Genomic DNA, 16,000 nt, shown 5'->3' with positions numbered 1-16,000 from the left:
CAGCTGGCATCCCAATGCGGAAGCTCCCCCGACGCAGGCCCTCCCTCCCTTCTCCGCCGCCGCCGCAGCGCGCCCACTCCGATGCAGCGCCGGCGCCCCTCCCTCCTTTGCTGCCGCGCGCCGCGAGCCCTTGCCGCCGCCGCTGCCGCCGCCGCGCACCATTGGAGTTCCACTCCGTCGCGCCCCTCCCTCCCTCCCTCCTCCGCGAGCTGTTAGATTTAATATGGGCTTGATCCATATTTTATTTAATTAAATTAAATAAATTTTAAGATCCGTTTTAAATATTATATGTAATATTTATGGTGCATGCCGCTGGTCCAATGCATGGTTCATGCATGCCGCGTGAATTGATTTTGTTGCTGGCTATTTATGGGCCGGGAGTAACCTACGGGAGAAATGAAGAATGCGGAATCAAGAGCTACCGCATGATGAAAGGAGTTTTATTCTAAGCTAATTGCATGTGTGGGTTATTTCATTCTTAAATTCTAGAGTTATAGGAGTTTTCAAACGTGATAACGGAAGTTTCTTCTGTGGGTGAATTCTTCTGTTTGTTGATCTTTTGTGTCTTCTCAGTTGCTGCTGGCTGCAATATAAAAGTCTTCTTCTATATTGCATAAAAAAGGTTTTAGTTTTTGAGCGAGAGAAATCCACCGCTTCTGCTGCTTGCTAAGTTCTTCCTGTTTCGATTCTTGCGCGCACGAGCACCGAAAGAGTAGGCATCCGAAAAACTACTGTCCAAGAATTCGCCTGCTCGGGTGAAGGCCGGCAATCGCGTTTTTGGGGAGTGTCGGCGGCGGCACGACTACTCGCCTTTGGTGAAGACTTTATTATATACCTTGCGGAAGACACTCCCACAACTATTATTGAGACATATTCATCCATTGATGCTGACTTATGAAAGGAAGCAGTGCAAAGTGAGATGGATTCTATTATGTCTAATGGGACTTGGAAAGTGGTTGATCGTCCTTATGGATGTAAACTTGTGAGGTGTAAATGGGTGTTCAAAAAGAAAATGAGGCATGATGGTACTGTCAAGAAGTACAAGGCAAAACTGGTGGCTAAGGGCTATACACAAAAGAAATGAGAAGATTACTTTGATACTTACTCACCAGTTGCCAGACTAACAATCATATGTGTGCTAATATTTTTGGCTGCCTCACACGGTCTTCTCATTCATCAGATGTATGTTAAGACAGCTTTCTTGAATGTAGAGCTTGAGGAAGAGATCTATATGGATCAACCTGATGGATTTGTGGCAAAAGGTCAAGAGGGTAAGGTTTGTAAGCTGCTAAAATTCTTATACGGTCTAAAGCAAGCACCTAAGCAGTGCCATGAGAAATTTGATAAAACTTTAACATCAGTCGGCTTTGTGGTGAATGAAGTTGATAAATGCGTATATTATCGGTTTGGTGGAGGTAATGGTGTCATTTTGTGATAAAATGTGGATGATATTTTAATATTCGAAAATAATATTGAAGTGATCAAAGAAGTGAAAAAATTTCTGTATAACAACTTTGAGATGAAAGACTTGGGTGAGACTAATATTATTCTTAACATTGAACTATTGAGAGAAGAAGGAAATGGTGGGGTTACTCTTGTGCAGTCTCACTATATGAAAAAGATGTTAAATCATTCTGGGTACGATAACTGCGCGCCAGCTCCAACTCCTTATGACCCAAGCGTGATTTTGAGGAAAAATCGGAAAATCACAAGAGACCAATTGATATATTCACAAATAATTGGTTCTCTCATGTATTTGGCTAGTGCAACCAGGCCTGATATCTCATTTGCTGTGAGCAAGCTAAGCCGATTTGTGTCAAATCCGAGAGATATTCACTGGGGTGCTCTTGAGAGAGCACTGCGCTATCTAAAAGGTACAATGAGTTATGGCATTCACTTTACCGGGTATTCGAGGGTACTAGAAGATTATTGTGATGCTAATTGGATTTCTGATGCTGATGAGCTATATGCCACAAGCGGATACTCATTCCTGTTTGGAGGTGGTGCTATTTTCTGGAAGTCTTTCAAGCAGACTATCTTAACGAAGTCTACAATGAAAACAGAACTGACAGCATTAGATACTGCTGGTGCTGAAGCCGAGTGGCTACGTGAGTTCATTATGGATTTGCCGATTGTAGAGAAATCTATACCGACTATTTTCATGAGACAACCAAACTGTGATAATAAAGGTAAATAGTTCTAAGGACAATATAAAGTCTACAAGCCATTTGAAAAGGTGCCTGAAGACTGTCAGAAAATTGAGAAACTCCGGAGTAATATCATTAGACTATGTCCATACATCTAATAATCTGGCAGATCAGTTTACTAAGGGTCTACCACGCAATGTGATAGAAGGTGCATCGAGAGAGTTGGGCTTGAGACCCATTTGAAATCATTCTATAGTGGTAATCTGTCCTTTGTGATAGGAGATCCCGTGAATTAGAATGGCGAAACAAGCTAGTGGATGGCTGAGGGAGAGACTCCTTAGAATAAAGTCTAGCTCATTTGAGATGCACTGTCTCTCCAATACTGCAAGAGAGGTTGATTAAATTCTTAATTTGATCCGAGTGACTTGATAAAGTAGGGATGTTGTCCTACAGGGCATCCTAAAAGGAACACACCTATATGAGTTCGATTGTTAGTCATAATCTATGAGATGTGGGTAATATCTAGATATTCATGAAAAGTCTAGGAAGTGTAATTTATATGCTTCAAACAGAAGGGATGCTTATTGCAGTCTTGTACCAGAAAAGAACTTTGGTGATACTCACTTCGCGCAAAACTGCCAATTCAAGATATAGTTCATTGTTCAGTTGTGAATGAGTGTAACCCCTGTTCTAGACGGATGTTCAATTTAACAGTCTCCGTAAAAAATCTGGTATATCAAAGAATAGTGGATTTGAGAATATTTAACACGTGTCTTAGAATTTGGTGGGAATTGTTAGATTTAATATAGACTTGGTTCATATTTTATTTAATTAAATCAAATAAATTTTAAGATCCGTTTTAAATATTATTTGCAATATTTATGGTGCATGACGCTGGTCCAATGCATGGTTCATGCATGACGGGTGAATTAGTTTTGCTGCTGGCTATTTATGGGCCGGGAATAACCTACGGGAGAAATGAACAAGATGGAATCAAGAGCTGCCACATGATGAAAGGAGTTTTATTCTAAGCTAGTTGCACACGGGAGTTATTCCATTCTTAAATTCTGGAGTTACGGAAGTTTTCAAACATAATGACGGAAGTTTCTTCCGTGGGTGAATTCTTCTGTCTGTCTTTTGATCCTTCGTGTCTTCTCGGTTGCTGCTTCTCGGTTGCTGCTGGCCGCAATATAAAAGCCTTCTTCTATATTGCATAAAAAAGGTTTTAGTTTTTGAGCGAGATAAATCCACCGCTTTTGCTGGTTGCTAAGTTTTCCCCGTTCCGATTCTTGTGCGCACGAGCACCGGAAGAGTAGATCTCCAAAACGCTGTTGTCCGAGAGTTCGCCTCCTCGGGTGAAAGTCGGCAATCACGTTTTTTGAAGTGTCGGTGGCGGCACGACTACTTGCCTCTACTCTAGTCCTCTCTGTTTCCGACGTTGGTGCTAGGCGAACAAGTTTCCGGCGGCAACCTCGTCTTCTTCCCGATGTTGGCGCTAGGTGTGGTCTTCACTGCAATATCCCTGCACTACATCAAGCGGGACGACTATATCAACAAAGCATCATGTCGCTTTCGGGTGCTTCTGGCTCTGCCGCTGGGTTTGCTAATCTTATTGTCAAAATTGCAATTCTTGTGGCTAGTGCAAACAGTATGATCGACATGCTTTATTTGAGAAATTTCACATGTCATGTCTTACTGTTTAGCATTAGATTTATATTTATGATGACTTTGATGTTATATCTTTTTGATAAGCGCATATATGATATCATGTTTTTCTTACTTGCATCTTTTTTATAGATTAAATCAAATATGATTTTTGCCTAAATTTCTAACACGAGCTGCGCGGCAATGGATGGCGAGACCCCTGCGCGCAAAGAAAGCTACGGAGCGGGCTGAATACTGAGCAGAAAAGCGAGCACACAGTTTTGAAGAGGCTTTTGGATTTTACCACGGTTCTGCTATTTTTAACTAGGTACTCCTAACTTACTATTTTACAGAGACTTTGGAGACGCTAGAAAAGGTTGAGTTTTGACTCCACTGCAGTCTTTGCCGATGGCGTCCGTATCAGCACCATCAGCGGCCCTCGCCCCGCACCGCTCCTCCGCATCCGCCGCCCTTCTATTCCCCTACCCCTACTCCTCATCGCAGGTCTCACCTTCTCCGACGGCCCGGCCACGGAGGCTCGCGGTATCGGCGCGCGCGATGCCGTGGCCGCACGTGCTGACGGTGGCCGGCTCCGACTCCGGCGCTGGCGCGGGCATCCAGGCCGACATCAAGGCGTGCGCGGCGCTCGGAGCATACTGCTCCTCCGTCATCACCGCCGTCACGGCGCAGAACACTGTCGGCGTCCAGGCACGTTTTGTTCCTTCGTTGCTTCGACCCCCCCCCCCCCCCCCCCCCCCCCCCCCGCTTCGCTCCAATTCGATCAAGGGGACGGATCATCCGATGCTCCTTTACTGTAGGGGGTCCATGCTGTACCGGAGGAGTTCGTTGGGGAGCAGCTCAAGTCGGTTCTCTCGGACATGTCGGTGGATGTGGTGAGCCCTCTGACTTTCAGTGTTCTGTAGTGATTCCATGATCCAGAAATGTCATGTGTTGGGTTAGTTCCTCCGACAGACAGAGGTCTTGTCGTTTGGGGCAGGTTATTGTCGTTATGAATATTAAGGCAAAGTGAGTCATGAAAGCTTGAAGGTGTTAATTAGTTTGCTTCACATCTTAGGTGTAAATATCCTCCTTGTGGACCTGGAATTTGGAGTTAGGTGATAGTGTGATATGATTTAATCTACTTGATTTCCACCCTATTTGCACTTGGAACTCATGCAATGTGTGTCTTCTGTTCTTGATTTTGTTAGGTGAAAACAGGGATGCTCCCTTCAGCTGGAATAGTTAAACTTCTCTGTGAGAATCTTAGAAAGTTTCCAGTCAAAGGTATGTTGTATTGCTTCATGTGTACGATGCAAGCATACTATGCTAGCTGAGTTATTTAGTTGCTATGACTTATGCTTCTGAAGGCAGCTTTAGTGGTGGATCCGGTCATGGTGTCCACCAGTGGTGATACTCTTTCCGGACCATCAACTCTTGCTACATATAGGTACAGGACCAATATTTCTTTTGTTCTGTGCCCATTTCTGAGTTCTTTTTGGGTTGTTATTGCCATTACATCCTCAATATCATAGCCCTTATGGACATGCTCTGTTTTGAGCAGGGATGAACTATTTCCTATGGCTGACATAGTCACCCCTAATGTTAAAGAAGCATCAAAGTTACTTGGGGATGTATCATTGCAAACAATTTCTGACATGCGCAGTGCAGCTGAATCCATTTACAAACTTGGTCCAAAGTATGTGTTCTGTATTTTTGTAAATTTGCTTTGTTTACCTTATGTCTTCTCTTACCCTACATGTACGCTATCACATGCTTGTACATCCTGATATTAGATTTTTTTGTGGGGAATGTCACTCTGATGTCTGATATCCCAGTTATATGAATCTTTTTAGTAGATCATTCAAAGCAAGCTGTTTACCAATTACCATAAGTGTCATAAGCTTATAATTGCTTGGGATGTTTAATTCTGAATATACATGATTTCCCCCTGTTCCAGCTTGAGGAGCTAGCTACACATGGTTCCTATGATGGTTTATCAATTATCATGCCTGACCATATAGAATTTCTGTTAGTGCCACCTTGAGGAGCTAATGGTCCCAACCATTTCAGCCCATCAAAAGTTTTTCTGTGACACTGATTGTTGCTCTGTCTTGGATAAGTGCTAAATCTCATCACTGAGTCCTATCTGAAATTACTTCATTTGACAGCATTGTTAATTGCATTAGTGAATATCTGCATATAATGTTTAATGAGTAAAGTGATTGATGGATAATTTGCTAGCATAAATTTTCCATTTGCAGACATGTGCTTGTGAAAGGTGGGGATATGCCAGATTCAACAGATGCAATTGATGTATTTTTTGATGGTATATTTCAGTAATTTAATGGTTATCTTATTTCCTTCCCTCCTCTTTTAGCAGCCTCATACAAGTTCTGACCTATTTCATCAGGTAAGGAGTTCATTGAGCTTCGCGGTCTTCGTATAAAGACCCGTAACACACATGGAACTGGTTGCACTTTAGCTTCATGTATTGCTGCTGAATTAGCAAAAGGTGCAACAATGCTACATGCTGTTGAGGTTAGTCTTGTAGTATTTCAGTTTCTGCTCACTGGTACCTGGGAAGCACTGGGAATCTGGGATGAAAAAAAATGAGGCAAAAGGTATCAGTTTAGTGATCAGTATCGCTAGCAAAATAATTCCTTAGCAATTAATGCGGCATAGATTGAAATTTGTTTTTTGAACCATACTCTTATAACAAATCATTTAGAAACTTTTTTATTCCCCGAAAGTTGTTAACAAAAGAAGCCAATACGATTGGTGACAGGAAAATTAGTATGTGAAATTATGGTAATCTGGGTTGTTTCTTAGGGGAAATTGCAGTGAACATTTGCTGCATCTGGCATCTTAGCCACTAACAAGCCATAATGTACGGTATAGTCTAGAACATTAGCTAAGCTGCAAGAGTTGATTTTGGTCGAAGAGTGCATATACCTACAAACTTATTACATTTATCAGATCCTTGGTTGTTTGTACAAATACCAGTCTTGTGTTCATAGATATGTTCGTAGGGATTTCTGAACCTTTACTGGCGCTATTTGTATCTTTTTAGGTGTGCTGTACAAAAAAGTGGGGTCTTAAAATGTTTTATTTTGTCACACATGGTCTTGGCAGGTTGCAAAGAAATTTGTGGAGTCTGCTCTTTATCATAGTAAAGATCTTGTGATTGGAAATGGACCTCAAGGCCCTTTTGACCACCTCTTCAGTCTCAAGTCTCCATTGCACAAGATGGGATCCCTGCACAAGTTCAATCCAGATGACCTCTTCCTGTATGCGGTGACCGACTCTGGGATGAACAAGAAGTGGGGTCGTTCAATAAAAGATGCTGTGAAAGCTGCCATTGAAGGAGGCGCTACAATTGTTCAGTTGAGGTAGGTTTCTTGAAAAAAAAAAGATTGACATAAAGGCTTGCTTCTTATTGAGTCTCTTGATTGTACTTCATGACATACTATGAATTGCCAATGTTCAGAGAAAAAGACACTGAGACACGGGAGTTCTTGGAAGCTGCCAAGGCTTGCGTAGAGATCTGCAGGTCCAGTGGAGTGCCACTACTGATCAATGACCGCATAGATGTTGCTCTGGCATGCAACGCGGATGGCGTCCATGTTGGTCAATCAGACATGCCAGCATGGGAGGTGCGGGAGCTCCTTGGACCAGGAAAAATCATTGGCGTCTCATGTAAAACCCCTGCTCAGGCCGAGCAGGCTTGGAAGGATGGTGCGGACTACATCGGTTCCGGAGGTGTCTTTCCAACCACAACGAAGGCAAACAATCCCACATTGGGTTTTGAGGGGTTGAGGGTCGTGTGTTCGGCTTCTAAGTTGCCTGTGGTGGCCATCGGTGGCATCAATACCGGAAATGCAGGTTCAGTGATGGAGCTTGGGCTTCCAAATCTGAAAGGTGTGGCTGTGGTCTCTGCTCTGTTCGACCGGGAATGTGTTGCCACCGAGACAAGAAGCCTCAGGTCCATCCTGATGAACGCTTGCTCCAGATCTTAGAGCAAGCTGGCACTTGGCGCATGTTCTTCTCATTTCTTTTTTTAGGCAGAAATAATTTTGTAATCAACATTCACATTGTCACATGGGGAGACAGAAAGTGTTCCCTCGTTCAATAATTCGGAGAGACTGCCCTAAAAAAAAAGAATTGTTTGGCCGACATTTCCCACCAAAAAGGAATAACTTGAAACTTTTCAGAGGCAGGATTTGTATAATAAACTAATAATGCATCGGTATTGTATTTGATGCAAAGGGAACTTTCTCTTATTGCTCAGCAGTTTGGTAAATAGTGTAATTTTAGAGAAGTATGATCAGCTACTTCTGTTTTTCAATCACTTTGGTTCAACAAATGCCACCCTTGATTTTAATTTGATAAACAAACAAAAAACAGACGTGCCCACTGGGCCACTACCTAATGAAATTTCTGGATCTAGCAGTCCCCATCACCTTAACTAGATGATGGAAAAGATCGTCAATTTCTTGCTTCGTCAGCAACACTTGACCGACAGACACCACGGATCGACCTCGCAGAGCCGTCTCCTCCCAGTCCGGCAGGCAAGATGAACGACCTCATGACCGACTCCTTCGTCGCAGCCGCGGCCAAGGCGCAGCATGCCGGCGCGCCTGCCTCATCCGCCGGCGGCGGCGACCCGGAGCTCCGCGCGTTCCTGGCCGAGGCGGACGCGGCTAAGGCCGAGATGGCCGCGCTGCGGGACGAGCTCTCCCGGCTGCGGACCGCGCACGAGGCGTCCCGGAACGCCGTCGCCGTCGGCTCCGGCGGCGGGCGCGCCGCCACGCAGGCCGCGCTCGTCCAGCTCCTCGGCTCCGCGCGGCGCCTCCGGGCGCGCCTGGCCTCCATGGACCGCCGCGCGCCCGGCCCCGCCGTCCAGGCCGCGGCGGGGCTCCGCGGCCGCGTGCGCGACCTCACCGGGGACGTCCAGGCCCTCCGGCGCCAGGTCTCCGCCGAGCGGCGCGAGGACGCGGCCCGGCGGTACCTCGCCGTCGCCGGGGACGCGCCCACCGAGGAGCAGCTGGACCGCCTCCTTGCCAACGCCGACGATTCCGACGCGGCGATGCGGGCGGCGCTGCTGTCCGCCCCGGCGGCGGTGGCGGAGGAGCAGCAGGAGGCGGCGAGGGAGGTGGCGGAGGTGGAGCGCGGCCTCCTGGAGCTGCAGCATGTGTTCCTGGACATGGCGGCGCTGGTGGAGGCCCAGGGCGCGCCGCTGGACGACATCGAGCGGCACGTCGCGGCGGCCGCGGGCGACGTGGGCGCGGCCGAGGCGGAGCTGCGGGAGGCCCGGAGGTTGCAGGGCGAGGCGCGGCGGAGGCGGGTTTTCCTGGCCAGCGGCCTCGCGGCACTGCTGCTCATCGCCGTAGCCATTGCTGTCGTGGCGGCGCTCGTGCTGGCACGCAGGGGCGGCGGCAGGAACCTTCTGCTGCAGATCGGCTCGAACTTGCCCGTGCGGTGAAATTTGGTTTCACCTTGGGATCACGTGATTTCTGGAGTGGTTTTTGACAGCAAAATTGCATGGGTTCGGCGTGAATCTTGTGACTTTTGAGTTGTATGGTTTATCTGAAGATTATTGCAATGCATGCGATGAAGATGAAAGAAGTGAACTGTTCGCATCAGTAGATCACTCAAATTTCTGCACCAGCTCAACTGAAGCTGTGGGATGCGGCGTGGAAGCAGAGTGAAACAAAAAAAAAATTTAAAAAAAATGGAGATGCGGGGGATCGAACCCCGTGCCTCTCGCATGCAAAGCGAGCGCTCTACCATTTGAGCTACATCCCCTTAGATGTCTGATTTAAATTCTTAAAATATAGGTAACTCCAACGATTAACATTATTTTGTTGAAATTTGTTCAATAGAGTCGGCCATATTATTTTCTTTCTTGGTCATAAGCATAGTGAAAAATAAGACGGCTCAATATTACTAACCGGAATGCTTGAAAGTGAATATTAGATCAAAATGCAAAGCTGCTCACTTTCTTTTTTCACCCCCTTAATGCCCCCTCACCCTCCCTAAATACAAGAATCCATAGTAGTTAGAAAAAATGCACACTAATGCTTCAAAATATACATCCTGCTCAGTATCAATATGTAGAGGGATGAAAAAGAGTGCTCCTATAATTCTATTGTATTCGCTACAGGCTACAAAAAGCACGGCAAAATGGTGGTTAAGGTAGGTATGTATATCAGCAGTAGACCGGGAGTCATTAAAAGGAATTATTTTATCCTTTTTCTAAATGCCTTGAAAGTGGCAATCATTAAAAGCATCTAATCTACAATCTACCTCTGCCAACCATAAAAAATGAAGGATGATTATACCATTTTTCTTAGTGCTTACAAGACGTTACTAAGAAAGTATACAAACCCACGCCACCTGTGGAGAAGCTACGACTTTTCTATTTACCAGCTTAATAACCAGCAACTTGAGTACTGAATTATATTTAGAAACGCATTTAGTTTTCTTTAGAAAATAGCAGTGTCATATTCTGATAAAGAATTGTACAGTTAACAAAATACAGAGGGTCAGTTGGATCCATGTCACTCCAATTTCTTGAAATTGGATCTCATGTTGAAAATCATGCCATTGAGTGGCATGATTTTCAACATGACACCCAATTTCACGGAGTTGTGGTGGCATGAATCGAATTTTCCCAAATACAGAATGGTGATAGCATGGTCAACAACAATTGTAGTTATTTGACGGTCACTCTTAAAAAAATAAGAAGTGGCTTGGTTAGAAACCAGGTGAAAAATAAAACTGCCCAACATGACTAACTGGAAGGCTTGGAAATGATTACATCAAAAAAAAAAAAGATGGCCACCCTTTTTCCTGATGCTTATATAGGAAGGGGACTTAGCCCCCCCCCCCCTCCTCAACTCCCCCAGGTGAAAAAAACATGTGAAAAATAAGAAGGGGCTCTTAAAAAAATAAGAAGAGGCTTGGTTAGAAACCAGGTGAAAAATAAAACTGCCCAACATGACTAACTGGAAGGCTTGGAAATGATTACATCAAAAAAAAAAAAGATGGCCACCCTTTTTCCCGATGCTTATATAGGAAGGGGACTTAGCCCCCCCCCCCCCCCCCCCCAAACTCCTCAACTCCCCCACCAAATACAAGAAATGAGAGTAGTATTTGTGTAGAAAGCAACATTATTACTTGAAAATATACATCCTACTCGGTATCACTGTGTAGAAGACATGAGTCTTTCTGGTCTCCTCTGAAATAAAAAAAATATTTTCACTTTTTTTTCCACAAAGAGCCTAAAATAAGCATCAAATTAAGAAATTATGTTAAAAGATCATTTAATGGTGCAGGTTGTTCAGAAACATACTTTAAACATGTCTTCATCTATCTTGTCATCACCTATGTATATTTGAAACACTTTTGTTGGATTGCCTAGCCTAAGGTGCTCAAGGAAGATAATATTCCACCTCGTTCGAATGGGTTGGTCGATAAACCTCAAAAACTTGCGATATGAAAACAGTTAATATAGGAATAAACTAATATACTCCTTTTAGTTAAAATAGTGACATTTTGGACCCAACACTATGCCCAAAAATAAACATTTTATAGTTTTCGTTGTAATATATTTGTACCACAGCAAAACTATTTTGATATAAATGCACATGAATCATTTCAAAATCTCCAAATTCAACAAGTAAAATTAATTGTAATTAAGGTTTGGAATGATTTCACTTTTTATTTCTAGATCAGCATATCTTTATTTGGAAACAAAAATAAACAAAGAAGCATCCCAACATAACTTATAAACTACATAAATACATGATTTTCCTTAAGCCCTGTTTAGTTCCCAAAAAAATTCATACAGTACCTATCACATCGAATCTTCGCACATATGCATGGAGCATTAAATATAGTTGAAAAAAATAACCAATTACACAGTCTAACTGATTACCACGAGATGAATCTTTTAAGCCTAGTTAATTTATGATTGGATATTATTTGTCAAGTAACAACAAAATGTGTTACATTATCAAAACCCAAACTTTTTCACCAACTAAACACACCCTTAGTGCTTTATTGGGGGTGGGGGGTGCTTAAGCCCCTCCCATAGAAGAAGCCATGGTTGTATTTTGCAGAGAAAGCAATGTAGTGCTTAAAAATATGCATCCTACTCAGTGTGAATTCAATTGCATAGATTACATATCGATATATACTAAATCCCTATGATTGCTACCTAGTGCTTCTCTGAAGGCTGGTAGGAACCACGTTCTTCCACCTACAAAAAAAATACACATTCAAATTTCAACAAATTTATGGATCAGACTGATAGACCTGATAATACAAACTATGATAACGGCTCAAAAAGTTACTATGTCGCTGCTAGTACATGAAGTGGCGATGGTACTATGTCAACTTTAATACTATTCTATTGCGTAATATGCACTTTTTCAATTTATAGTTGCTCGTGTCCCTTGATCTTCAAATAGGAATGCAAGACCCATCAAGAGAATGAAGCGATGTAAATGTTAGTAGGAAAACGTGTAGTTTTTTTTTTCTGATCCTGCTGTGGGTCATATTTCGAATCGTTTGGAATTTTTTTTTCATTTTGAGAAAAGGACAAAGCTCTCCAACAAGGAAAATAATCGCATTTACGACCACTTATTTTTTTATTTCAGTGATACTCCCTCCGTTGTAATTTAACGGCGTTGTGCATTAAGTGGTAGGCGACGTTTCCGTCGACAGCGAGACGCCTTGGTGACATCGTCAATCTCGAGGATTTGCCGGCTCAGTCTTCGAAGATGCTCATAGGGGTAGGGTTTGCGTACGTGTGTTCATAGGGGTATGAGTGTGCGTGTGTTGTGAGTGTCTGAGTTATACTGTGTAATCTAAAAAAAATACATCCCAAGAATCTTGGAGACTCAAAATAATCTCAAGATGACCAAGATTATAGAGAGAAATATAAAGATTTATGATATCAAATTGATGTACTATGAAAATATAACTAATAAATAATCTAATGGTATTTAATTTATATTATAAATGTTATTATTTTATTGTTGGGATCTTCGGCCCGATCACCAGACAGAGAAAGTACACTTCAGACGAAGGTTAGAACACTAGAACACGAATCGCACAATAGAAATTGCCCTATAGTTCGTACGAAATGTTCTCAACCCATACAACGTTGGGTGGGAGGGGGTATTTATACCCCCAACCTTATTACATCTTTCCAGAAATGCCCCTCCGGTCCCCACGAAGGTCAAGAGGTTACAATAGGGGTATTTGGTAATTTTCCTAGGTTGGACAATCCGACTTGGATACTTCTACCCGGATCACGTGTTTTTTACCCTTCGGGAACCTTCGGTAGCGGTCTTTGACAAGCTTCGTGTGGCGTCGCCTTCATCGTTTGCCACTCTTGAGTCGCTCGCCGCACCCGAAGGTTCTTGTCATAACCTTCGAGAGTGTGGCTTCGAACAGTCCTCAGAACCTCCGGGTTCCGTGATGTTCGACGACCCTTAGCGACGACCTTCGACAAGCTTCGAGGGACTTCACCTTCATCATCTTTCGCCTCCGCGCTGCCCGAAGCATTCCTGCGATTCAGGGCACCACCTTTTGGCGCCGGACCTCGACGAACTCTTCGATGCTTCGTCATCTTCGAAGAACCTTTGGTTGATGCTTCGTCATCTTCGCTGAACCTTCGGCATACCCTTGGGGGACCTTCGGGTACCTTCGGCAATCCTTCGGTTCACGCCACCTTCGGGAGGGGGCGATCCCCAACAGTAGCCCCTCGTGGGCGAGGTCCGACTCCGGCCGGCCGAACCCTCAAAAAAACAAAGATCGGTCAAGACATTTATGTGAAAGCGTCTCCCCCGAAGGTCGAAGGTGGGCGAGACCCGAAGGTATGTTGTTACACGTGTCGCGGTATGATTTGCCGTCGTTCTAACTTCTCCTCGTTTTTACCGTTGTGTGACCAGTGCGAAGTTACCCCCCTATAAAAGGGGGCGGGGAGGAAAGGTCACTTTCACGCTCTCATTCCTTATGAACTTTCGCCCGCTTGTCGAATTTTGACACGCGGCGCTTTCCGATTCGTCCCATTCTTCGGGTTGTGAAAGCAACCTGTTCCGTCCCATTCTTCGCGGCGGTTGTGGAAAGGGAAGGATTGTTCTGCTAAGTCTTTGTGAGTTTTCGCTTCAACTTTTTTGCCGGGGTCTTCGAGATTTGTTCATTACGATTCTGAACATTTGGTTTGTTTAGGGATGGCTCGGTTGAAGGTTACTGCAAGGCCCATTGGATCCGAGGACATCGAGCCTTCGGAAGAGGAGAGAAGGCAGTTGTCTGAGGGAGAGGAGGATTTGACCAACGTGGACGCTGATCCTTCTGAGCTGATGGGGTCCCGGGAGAAGCCTACTGCTACTCTCATTTTTGGTCAGTCATGGGCGACCCGGGAGTTGATCGAGAGTTATGTACATAAAGGGTATTTTGGCCCCGGAGTTTGCCATGCCCCTGGTGATGAGAGTACACCGGACCATCGCGAAGGAGAGTGTGTTGTGTTTCGGGACTTCTTTGCTGCCGGTCTGCGTTTTCCGCTGGACCCCGTTTTTCCGAAAATTCTGGCCCGGTTTGGTCTTCGGATGCACCATCTTACCCCCAACGCCATCGTGCAGCTGTCGAAGTTTTTCTGGGCGGTCAAAACCTTCGATGGGATGATTAATGTGGATGCTTTCTGTAGACTCTACGAGATGCATCCACAGACGCCGAAGGTTTCTTTTGGCGAAGATCCACAAGTATATTCTGCTCAGAGTGGGTGTTGTTTGTTCCACCCAAGGAGAACCAACAAGACCCAAGGAATCAATAGGATAGAGGTATCTTATTGCCAGAAGAACAAGTGTGAAGATGATTGGGAGCAGTACTGGTTTTATGCCAAGATTGGTTTTCCTAGTGTTGATTCTTCGGAAGGAGTCTCCTATCCCCTTGCCTCGAAAGTTGCGGAGTTCAAGCACACTACCAAGGCAGACTTCCGGAGGACAGCAGCCGGCTACAAGGAGTGCTGCTTCGCGTTTGCTTCTGCGGCGCGTGTCGTGAGCGGTCGGGATCTGATCGAAGAATATCTGGTTGCGTAGGTCTGGCCGTTGACGAGGGATTGGTTACCAGGGGCCTTTTCGAAGGTTCGAGTTGTTGGCTTGAAATATAAGCTTTCTTTCCCAGATTTTGGCTTGCGGAAACCCGAAGGTGTTTCTGACGATATGATTGTCGAAGAGATCGAGCAGGAGGCAGTTGCTATTGCCGGTCCTTTTTTGTCGAAGGAGCGTGACTCATTTGAAGCTATTTGCTTCGAGAAGGTTAGGGTGAACCGAAGTTTTCTGAAGATGGGCGTTGTGTATGGCCCCCGCGAGGCTCCTTGTGAGAGGAAAAGGGGGGCAAATACTTCTGCGCCCTCCGCGAGGTTATCCGAAGGTCCGACCGCCAAGAAGGCCAAGAAGGCCGAGCCCGTTGTTGCTCAGTCTGCGAGGGCTCCGAAAGTAGTCGCTGAGAGACCTTCGGGCACCTCCAGGATCAGGCCTACGGCGGGCGCGGCGAAAGATTCAAGGGGGAAAGGTATCTTTCCTTGCGGTAACTCTTTTCATATTGCTAGGGAGGATTTGGGTAGAGATGCTTTTATGCGGGAGCTTCACGCTACGGAGAGTAGTGTTCCCTGGCGCTCGCGCACTGGTGAAAGGGTTCACGTTCATCTTGATCAATTTGGTTCGTTCCGTGCAGAGCCAGACACTGTAGGTGCTGTCTTGACGGCAGTGCAAAAGGGGGTCAAATCTTCCCTTCGGGTTGTGAATCTTCTGGATGACGAAAGTGATGAGGAGGCACCTTCGGTTCTCGCGAAGGTTCAACCTAAGAGAGTTGTGGAGCACCCCCCCAGCTCTTGCTTGAAGGAAAGTCTTCCCCAGAGAAGGATAATGACAGGGAGGGGGGAAGGAGGTTCCCACTGGAGGATCCCAGGGTGCTGATGGGAAGGATGATCTCATGGAAGCCCCGAAGGATTCGATTGCTTTTCAGGCCGGCGAAGACGACAAAGCCCAAGGGACCGCGGGGGCTGACGGCCATTTGATTGAAGCGAAAGATCGGTTTTCTGAACAAGGTACCTTCTCGATCTCTAGGCGCCTTGCTTTCCAAGGGCCTGGCATTGACCCTTATCTTCGGTACTCCCTTCAAGTAGATGTTGCAAGCGT

The 16,000-nt window shown here is 45.2% G+C and overlaps 2 protein-coding genes and 1 non-coding gene across 3 annotated transcripts; 2 read left to right on the top strand and 1 right to left on the bottom strand.

Annotated features, from left to right (window-relative positions):
- The first annotated feature begins 4,183 nt into the window (after positions 1 to 4,183).
- LOC120696913 (probable thiamine biosynthetic bifunctional enzyme, chloroplastic) lies at positions 4,184 to 8,063 on the top strand. Its single transcript, XM_039979964.1, has 9 exons — positions 4,184 to 4,499; positions 4,610 to 4,684; positions 5,000 to 5,075; positions 5,163 to 5,238; positions 5,353 to 5,487; positions 6,053 to 6,117; positions 6,202 to 6,329; positions 6,924 to 7,180; positions 7,279 to 8,063. Exons 1-9 carry the CDS (start codon positions 4,200 to 4,202, stop codon positions 7,805 to 7,807), a joined length of 1,641 nt encoding a protein of 546 aa, XP_039835898.1. The 5' UTR covers positions 4,184 to 4,199; the 3' UTR covers positions 7,808 to 8,063.
- Positions 8,064 to 8,201: 138 nt separating this feature from the next.
- LOC120696914 (syntaxin-related protein KNOLLE-like) lies at positions 8,202 to 9,416 on the top strand. The gene has a single exon (XM_039979965.1). The coding sequence runs from the start codon at positions 8,365 to 8,367 to the stop codon at positions 9,271 to 9,273; it is 909 nt and encodes a 302-aa protein (XP_039835899.1). The 5' UTR covers positions 8,202 to 8,364; the 3' UTR covers positions 9,274 to 9,416.
- Positions 9,417 to 9,523: 107 nt separating this feature from the next.
- Positions 9,524 to 9,596, bottom strand: TRNAA-UGC. The gene has a single exon. It is a non-coding gene; the product is annotated as a tRNA-Ala (tRNA).
- Between the last annotated feature and the right edge of the window lie 6,404 nt (positions 9,597 to 16,000).

The sequence above is a fragment of the Panicum virgatum genome, chromosome 3K (genome assembly GCF_016808335.1).
Source record: "Panicum virgatum strain AP13 chromosome 3K, P.virgatum_v5, whole genome shotgun sequence".
In the NCBI taxonomy this organism is placed as follows: Eukaryota; Viridiplantae; Streptophyta; class Magnoliopsida; order Poales; family Poaceae; genus Panicum; species Panicum virgatum.
Note: the sequence above shows the minus strand (reverse complement) of the source record. Positions and strands in the feature narration are given on the sequence as shown.